Source organism: Pelobates fuscus, chromosome 3 (assembly GCF_036172605.1).
Source record: "Pelobates fuscus isolate aPelFus1 chromosome 3, aPelFus1.pri, whole genome shotgun sequence".
Classification (NCBI taxonomy): domain Eukaryota; kingdom Metazoa; phylum Chordata; class Amphibia; order Anura; family Pelobatidae; genus Pelobates; species Pelobates fuscus.
Window position 1 is genome coordinate 345,368,306 of NC_086319.1, and position 9,993 is coordinate 345,378,298.

The following is a 9,993-nucleotide window of genomic DNA, read 5'->3' on the forward strand; positions in this document are numbered from 1 at the left end:
CCTTTTATCTAATGCTTCTATACTGTTTTTTTTTTTTTTTTCTCGTTTTTTTGTTTTTTAGCCCTACTGCTCTGGAGGATGATGATGAAGATGATGCGCACACCGTTGTGGCCACAGCCAGAGGCATTTTTAATAGCAATGGTGGTGTACTGAGTTCAATTGAGACTGGAGTTAGTATCATCATACCTCAAGGAGCAATCCCCGATGGAATTGAGCAGGAGATTTATTTCAAGGTCTGCAGAGACAACAGCATTCTGCCACCCCTCGATAAAGAGAAAGGTAAATGGAAAATGCTTATAGAATGGCTATTAGAAGTGCTGTAATAGAACGTAATTAACATTTTCAATGTGTCCCTGTAAGCTCTCTTATTTATTTATTTTTAACTGAAAGAAATAATAAGCATTCAAATTGTTAATTCTTTACAAAAATGTGTTTACAAATGTTACTGCTAATACTGTGGGGCATGGTATGAGTTCTAACTGCACTTTTGGCAATAATTTTTGTAGAAAGTCGAGCTGCCATTGCTCACTACAATTGTGATATTTATATTTTTATTTTTATTCCTCTTTCTGTGCTCTGTATTTTTTTTATGATTCTCTATTAAAAAAAATAAAAAAATTGTGAGTTTTGAAGGCTGCCAGAATTCCAAATGGTAGACTGTTGCATTATTCATTGAGGTGTATGTGTGTAATATATATTAATGCGAGAGATGTATATCTATCTCAATCACAATGAGAAAATAGTTGTGTGTGTGTATATTCTATATATTTATATATAGAATATACACACTATTTTTTTTCATTTGCAAATATGAAAGATTGTTTATTTTAGGTGCCCTTTGGCTGCAATTCTATAACCAGTTATCAGGGGCCTAAATGTGACAGGTGTTTAATCCCCAGTGAAACAAACATTAGATAGAATTGGACAGTCTCTAAACCCTGAACTGTTGGTGGTTTGTGAAGATAAATGTTAGAAAAATTTGAAATTGTTAACATGTGTCCAAGAAAGTAAAGTTGTCCAAATATTGTGTTTTAATCAAGTTTATTAATTTCCTTGCAGGGGAGACGCTGCTCAGTCCCTTGGTAATGTGTGGACCCCATGGATTAAAATTCCAGAAGCCAGTGGAGCTGCGCTTACCACACTGTGCGTCTATGACTCCTGATGGTTGGTCTTTTGCTCTAAAATCATCCGACACCTCGTCGGGTATGCCTTTTTCCCTCTGTCCTATTGGGTCGTTTGGAGTCTATCAATCAACTGCACTAAGCCAGTCAGTCCAAGCCTGGCAACTGAATCAATTGGCATTTCCTGCTCTCGTTCTTTTTTTCAAATTATTTCACACCTCTGCAGCTATCCTTGGCTTTAAAACCCAGGATAACTTTAAAGCCTGTGTGATTAAAGCTATGAGCAATGATCTTGAAATCCGTTTAAAAAATGTGCTTCATAGAACAAAATATGGAAGCAAGCCATTTTAGGTTATTGTACCAGATAGTTTGCGTTCCTATACATCATAGATGTTACATTTGAGAGTAGCTACTCTTTTAACAGCTGTCCAAGAAATCTGTTCTTTCCTAGTACTTCATCTGTCAAGTTAAATGTGTGGTTAAACTGGTCTTAATTCTAAAATGCATCATACTAGCCCAGTGGCTATTTACTCCTGGATTGTGGCCCACAATTGAGTTCTCTCTTTTTTGGACCAGATAATTGCCCATTGTTTACAGTAGCAGCCTTTCCTGCCAAGCACAGGGAAGTTACTATTGACATTGAGAAGCTGTCTCACATTATTCATTTTAGTGCAAAGAAAGAGATAAAATGTCCCTCTATTCCAGCACCAGGCAAGTTTTCCCTGCAGTCCTATCTTCCATTGCTGATATCATTGGTGAAGGGAAATTATGTCGGGAAGGATGAGCGAAGGGGAGGACAAGATGGGCCGTGTCACCATTGGCTGACGCCAGCATTTTGTTTGCAGATGCCAATTTTGCACAGAATTCCTATTACCCACTTGGGATGGCTGATGACGAGAATGAAAGTGGAGTTACACATTTGGCAACTAAAGGGTTAATCTCTGTAATTACAGACTTCAGACACTTTAAATGGTCATGGCGCTTGGAGTAACCCTTTAAAGGGCACCTGTCATGCTTCAAACATGACAGGTTATGATCATTGAATTGAGCATAAGATGTTATTTATAATTGAGCATAAGATTTATGATGATTGGATTGAGCATACAATTTTATCTATAATTCTGCTAAGGGTTTTGCTAGCTAATGTATAGATTAGGAGAAAAACCCCACAGGAGGTCCCTCTTCTCCTCTCATAGCAACCACAGTGTGCATGCTGCGGTTGCTACGGAAACACCTTAGCTAGTGCTTCTAAGACAGGAGTGACAGGTCACTCAGTTCCTAAGTTGTCAATGAAGCCAGTGTGCTGAGGTCACTGGCGAGTTTTGCCCATCTTGGGGATGCGTCCCAAACAGGGCAAACAAACAAGAACACAGGTGTGTGGGGCACAGGTAGAGTGGAGAATTGCCAGGAGGTGGGTGTTACACGAAGAGTAACACCCCACAAAGCAGTGTTGGAAACTGAGGTACTGAGGAAAAGTGATTACATCTATATATTTTACATTGATTACACCACATATTTTTGTGATATATGGTGTATTCAATGTATTTGGAAGCGATTTAAGGCAAGTCATTTTTTCCATTACAGATTCACTTTTGAAGCTAAAGGTTTTGTTTTATAAACTACCTTCTAAATGTGACCAGCTTTTTGCTCAGGTCTATACAATGATACTTAATTATAATTCTGTTTATCTTCCACCATAAGGTACAATTATTGAAAAGTGCTCCAGATGGAGAGCAAATTTGACTCAATTTATGGTGTGCCATGTCACACCAGCACACACCAGAGTTTTTGGATGAATGATCCCTGTATGTGCATCACTTATACGCTTGATCAGCAGTGCAGATTTGAATGCCAATTTTAAAGTAATGCATTTTTTTTTGTTTAGCAAACTGCAGGCAATAGCATTTCATTTATAAAAGGACAAAACACCACCATATGAACTCATGCCTTTTAATACTGAGAATACAAGCATTTTGCGCAAAATTAACTCAATCGTACATCATCAAGCACCATGAGCACTTAAAAACACTAGAGTTTGTGTGTGCAGGATTTCCGTATGATGTGCTGTACATACAGAGATATTTAGCATCCCTGCAGAAGGTTAGACTCCACCTTTGGCAGAGTTGTTAGTATGTCATTTATCAAGCCTGGACCAAGAATATATTCTGTGCTTATTACTTGACAGTGGGTCATTTATTAGCTGAGAGTGATCTGCCACAGGCCATTTGGGGAGTTAGATGGGTCCCCGCTTGGTACCCTGCGTGGACCCAACTACAAGGGCACACTGTTAAAAACATCATCATATTAGTTTATGCAGTCACAGGATTATTCCATTACTTCCATACACATTCTGCACCTGTATTTTAAGTGATCTTAAAGTACAAAACAAAGTAGATCATTCTTCTACCAATGTACTAAAGATGCTGTGCATTGTGGACATAAATGAAACACAAGGCAGCAGTTGCCAGTAAATGATAAAGGTACCCTGACAAAAAAATAATTCCTTTTATGCACCTCATCTAAAGCTTATGGTAATTTGCAAGTATTTATAGATACAAGTAAATGCTTTCTGTAGCAATTAACCCTACATCTTAAATTATGGGCTTGAAATAAGGCTTGCTGTTTTTAATGAGCCAATATGCTGTAATGTCTGGACTAATTAAATCACTTTTGTGATATTGAAATTCCTTGTTGGCACTTTGTGCTTAAGGTTTGCCAAGTCTTCTGGTTAAAGATTTTCGAAAGACACTTCTAATGCATGTGTGATTTAGTGAAATGCCTGCTAAGCAAGCACATGCCAAGCTGAAAGAGAAATCATAGCTTCATTTATACATTTCAAAGCCTTTTTGTTTGGGCCTACCTTTGCTTAAAAGAACACTTCAACCTCAATTTAATACATCCTAGAAAACAGGGTATTCCTTTTATAAATATATAGCCTTTTTAATTTTTTTTTGCAGTTCTCCTGCATTATATCATCAGCCTTTAGCTTGGCAAATCATGATTTTTTATTTTTTTTTTAAATGTTTTGTCTATGGGCCTTTAGTCTGGCAGTAGAACTTAAACCCTCTCTCTAGCCTAGGCATGAGAACTCAGACCTATAAATATAAGTGGGGAGTTGCTGACTAGGTGATTTTAAAGCACCCTATGCAACGCATAATCTGCTCAAAGCAGTGTTTTCTGGTACTTGTAGTTCAGTTATCCGTTTTCTGTAAGCTGAATCACATCTCCCAGAAGGTTGACTGTGCTCCCTGATAGCATGTACAACTGTGTTAAACATTACAATTTCGGAGGAATGGGAATGGTGCTACATGCGGTTATCCTCACTAGCAATAGTGGAGTTGGGAGGCTGGCTTAAGATGCAAGTTGCTCCAAAACTTTGTACTTTTCATATAAAATTGGCTATGCCAAAGCACACATAATTAGACCAACATAGATACAACTAAAAGGGTTTGTTGGTGTCTGGAGTGTCCCCTTAATATATTCATTTACTTTGCCATTCTTTAAGAAAGCTGTTTAACCCAATATTCCAATCTAGTTCCTTATTATTAAGCATGGGCAGCAGTTTATTGGCTTGCTGTTATTAAATAAGTCAGACATTCCTTTTATAGGATCCTTAAGGAACTGAATGTCACTGATGATTTGGGGTTAAACATAAAAGAAGTAATTCCAACCGTGACAATGTTTTTGTTAAAGTTTATTAATTGTTTTTAGCTATGTCTGCTGGCTCCTAATTCTGATCTCCGAGTAATGTGCTTCACAACCTTTCTGTTATGTGGAGGACTTGTTCAGATTAAGTTGTCGCCTACAGCAGAGGTTTAAAAATCACTCCTCAAGGACCTCCGTAGTCTTTGTTTTATTGATCTGCTTATTGAAAGATAATACAATAATCCTAACATTCAGGCCATTTGGTAATCACTGACTTAGAAGACACCTATTAGTGCAATCAGTTATGGCCCACCAAATTGTAATGCTTTGCATGATTCTGTAAGTATAATTCCACAGAAGTGTTTGGATTTTAAGACTTTGTAATAATGTGGAATATACTGTATATACTCGAGTATAAGCCGAGTTTTTCAGCACATTTTTTGTGCTGAAAAACCCCAACTCTGCTTATACTCGAGTCACTGTCTGTATTATGGCAATTTACATTGCCATAACACAGACAATGGGGGTGTGTAGGAGGGGGGCTGTCAGGGTGCTCTTACTTACCTCTCCTGCAGCTCCTGTCAGCTCCCTTCGCCTCCGCGCCGGTCCATTCAGCACCTCTGTCAGCTCCCAGTGTAAGTCTCGCGAGAGTCGCGGGGTCATAGTGCGGCCGCGAGACTTACACTGGGAGCTGCACGGACCGGCGCGGAGGAGGAGGGAGCTGACAGGAGCTGCAGGAGAGGTAAGTAAGAGCTCTGCCAGCCCCCCTCCTACACAGCCCATCCACTGGACCACCAGGGAGTGAGAGCCCCCCTCCCTGCCATGTATCAAGCAGGGAGGGGGGACGAAAAAAAATAATAATAATAAAATAAAAAATAATAATATAAAAAATAATTAAATAAAATAAAAAATAATAAAAAAAATTAAAATAATTAAAAAATAATAATAAAATTGCCCACCCCCCCACCAAGGCTCTGCCACACACACACACACACACACACACACACACACACACACACACACACACACACACACACACACACACTGCACTCATATACACACACACACACACTGCACTCATATACACACACACACACACACACTGCACTCATATACACACACACACACACACACACACACTGCACTCATATACACACACACACACACACACACTGCACTCATATACACACACACACACTGCACTCATACTCACACACACACACACACACACTGCACTCATACTCACACACACACACACACACTGCACTCATACTCACACACACACACACACACACACACTGCACTCATACTCACACACACACACACTGCACTCATACTCACACACACACACACACTGCACTCATACTCACTCACACACACACACACACACACACTGCACTCATACTCACACACACACACACACACACACTGCACTCATATATATATATATACACACACACACACACACACACTGCACTCATATATATATATATACACACACACACACACACACACTGCACTCATATATATATATATACACACACACACACACACACACTGCACTCATATATATATATATACACACACACACACTGCACTCATATATACACACACACACACACTGCACTCATATATACACACACACACACTGCACTCATATATATACACACACACTGCACTCATACACACACACACACACACTGCACTCATACACACACACACACACACACACACACACTGCACTCATACACACACACACACACTGCACTCATACACACACACACACACACACTGTAAATAAATATTCAATTAATATAACTTTTTTAGGATCTAATTTTATTTAGAAATTTACCAGTAGCTGCTGCATTTCCTACCCTAGTCTTACACTCGAGTCAATAAGTTTTCCCAGTTTTTTGGAGGTAAAATTAGGGGCCTCGGCTTATATTCGGGTCGGCTTATACTCAAGTATATACGGTACTTCTTTTTAGTCTACTTTCTAGAGGTACTCCGAGAGTAGAGGTAAATGGAAGACATTTTTTTTCATGGGTTGCTCTCAAATTTTCATACATATTCTCATGGAATACAAGGCCACTTTATAAAAATGAGTACTTAAAGCTAGTGAACCTAAGAAACTAGTGGATGAGTTTAAATGATAACTGCAAGCACCATAATCACGAATCCTGTACAAAAAGATTGTATGTGGTGCGAGCTTCGTGAGACCCCAGATAAGTTGTCAAACTACTAACATGGTTTGACTACTGAATGGGTCAGTTCAAGGGCACTTCAGTGGGTTGTAGTGGTTATGGTATTTCCTTTTAATGTTTATTTTTTTATTAAATAATGTTAAACTTCAAGCCTTAGCCACATTGATGTAAGCAGTTTGCTAATATTTACAAAAAGCACCTCATTTTATAAATTTGTGAAGAGGGCAAAAGTGCATCACCTTCACCAGGAAGAAAAATTGCAGTAGTTTTTATGTATACATGCCGTCTGCAATGGAGTAGGAGGATTTGGTGCCGTTGCTTTTTCTACCCTGGTACATAAGTAAATCAGATGCATCTGAAGGAATGTATAGTATTTAAATGAACATACTCCTCATGCAATATAATACCATATTTATGTTTAACCTCCAGAGGGCAGCATTGTAATAAATGCTGGAAAATATATATATCTGTGTGTAACAATACAGATATGTACTTGTCTTAAGGTATAGCATGAGTATAACATAATCACACACATTTTGATGTTTTTTCATAAAATAAAGCACTTTATTTTTAAAATGTTTATACATGTAATTTTATATTTATTTTTCATTCTCATCCTGTGATTGGATACTTTGGTGTACAACAGAATTAAGTGAGCCAGCATTAACTTTTTTCCATATTTTGTTTCCCTCACTCTATTTATAGGTGACCCTAAACACTGGCAGAACAAGTCCCTTCCTGGAGATCCCAACTATCTTGTTGGAGCAAATTGTGTCTCTGTTTTGATTGACCACTTCTAAGCCTCCATTGTAATCGACAGGGATAATGTGAAGTCTTATTGGACCTATTTATCATTACACTTCATATTGAGTATTAACTGATCTAAGTAAAAATGGGACTCAATAGTGTTAGCAACTTTGCCTGAACTTTAACGTTTTTTTCGGAGTAGACTTAAAAGCCATGGTCAGAATTCTGACCTAAGAATAGGCAATGTGAAGTTTGCATTAGCAAAACCTTCCTTGTCTTTTATAAGTAATGCCTTTCAGTTGCTTTAGTTTGTCTCCAAAGGACCAATGTTCAAACACTACAAACATAAGAAGAACTCAAATCTCCAACTATTGCCTGATGCCACTGAATTTTTGTTAAGGTTGGAGTTTGATGACGAAGGCTAGCATTTTTTATTTTTTTTTTATTTTTTTTTTTTAAACCAAATGTCTGTTCTCAAATCTTAATTTGTTTTGGAAAGTGGGATTTCATCCCAGAGCACATTCCCATTTCTGCTGTGTGGATCTGTGGCGCATGGCTAAAATGTGCTTTAGGAATCCTCGAGCAGTGTGTTGAATGTGGCCTTTACCATTCAAAAACCAAAACAAATTAGCAGAAGCAGACATGCCTTTGCCCATTGATTTTTGTTCCAGTGTAAAATAAGATGTAAAAAACAAAAAAAAAACTGCTGTTTTTCTGCCAGGCAAATGACGTTGGTTCACTTGGCAGCAAAATGGTTAACAAAATGGTTGACTGGTTCAGGTGCTTCTGTGGATCTGTAATAAAACTGATTACTACACGCATTTAACCAGCAGGGATGCCTTACCCTCATGTTATAATAGTCTTCGTTCTCCTCTAGTTCTATCTATTACAAAGTTCATATGGCTTTGTGCGCTTTTTTTATATAGGGTAATGTATAATGACAAAGATTGAAGAAGAAAAAAATATAAAACTTTATTGTGAATTCCTTTTTGAAGTGAGCACGAGCGAGAATGAATACTTATCTCTTTTTCTTGGTAAGAAGAGCCTGAAAGAAATAGTTGTTTTCTGCTATGCATTTGAACAATTCTCAAAGATGTTACAATGCCTGTACATAAACTGCGTGCATACCACTTTTTCTTTCTTTTTTGTTTTTTTTCTTTTTTGTTTTTTTTGTTTGTAAATTTAACTTTTTTAAACTTTACTTTTTTTGTATAAAAAAAAAGAAAATTGAACGTTTCTTAAGGATACCTTTGTACTCATATACCTTTTTTGAGCCTTGAACTTTGTAACATCTGCAGCAATAACGCAGCATTTCTACAGTACTCACCACAAGAACATTTTGGAGTGAAATGCACAAGATTGCTACCTTTATAAATGCGGAGCATAAATCTTCAGAATTCTCTAGTTTGATTAATATCTTTAAAGTATCCCTGCTGCAATTTGTGATAAGGATGCTGTATTATGTGCCCTAAAATGTATTTTTTTACTAATAGACAATTTATTATGGCACATCCGCACGGTCTCTTTAGAAGATACAGCACTGCATTCTCTTAATCGGTTATTAGTTCTTCACGTGTGGCTGATTTTTTTTTTTTTATTATTATTTTTATTATTTTTTTCCTTTGCAGTTATTGAAAATTACACATTTCTAAATATTCAAAATAAAACTGGTTTTAAAATAAACAAATTCTGCCTTTTTATTTCTTCGTATTAAACATTGAACACACAAACTGCTAAGTTTGGGATTATTCCCTAATAGAAATAGCTTTTTGGCATTTTACACATACACACTCTCCCTGAATCTGGGTTTTATGGTGCCATTAATCTAACATTTTTTTATCACAGAACTGCTATTTCACGTGGGTTGTTTTTCAGGTACATACATTTAATGTATTATATTTTTATTTTATTTGTCAGGGCTTTTATTTAAAAAAAATTTGGGTGCAGATTTAGGCAAATTACAATTATTGACAATTTAAAAACTGCCCTATTTTAGGATAATACTTAGACAATAACAAAGTCCTATTTGAACTGCACATGTGAAGTGAGCAAATTGTACTATGTCTACGAGAGGTTTGGAAAATTGGTACAGCTCCTACTACTCAACATCACTGAACGCTTTATAAAAATAAGTGAAAATATCATGCTGTACCTAATAAAATAATGAAATGTATAATCTGGATAGCACTTACCACAAAGGATATGAAGAAAGCAAGCCCCGCATACAGGCCATAAAGATACACAAATATCCAGGATGTCCTTGGGTATCTGTGTCC

At 37.2% G+C, this 9,993-nt stretch overlaps 1 protein-coding gene across 10 annotated transcripts in view; it reads left to right on the forward strand.

The window, feature by feature from the left end:
• TJP1 (tight junction protein 1) overlaps positions 1–9,370 on the forward strand; it is a 512,314-nt gene extending 502,944 nt beyond the window's left edge. For 4 of the 10 annotated variants that reach the window (XM_063449131.1, XM_063449136.1, XM_063449137.1 and 1 more), the window contains 3 exons: positions 62–279; positions 1,060–1,203; positions 7,676–9,369. In XM_063449131.1, the coding sequence (XP_063305201.1) occupies positions 62–279; positions 1,060–1,203; positions 7,676–7,770 (457 nt within the window). In that variant the 3' untranslated portion in view covers positions 7,771–9,369. Of the gene's footprint in view, positions 1–61; positions 280–1,059; positions 1,204–7,675 lie in introns of all 10 variants that reach the window. The other 6 variants (XM_063449129.1, XM_063449130.1, XM_063449132.1 and 3 more) reach the window with 6 other exon arrangements.
• Positions 9,371–9,993: the final 623 nt, after the last annotated feature.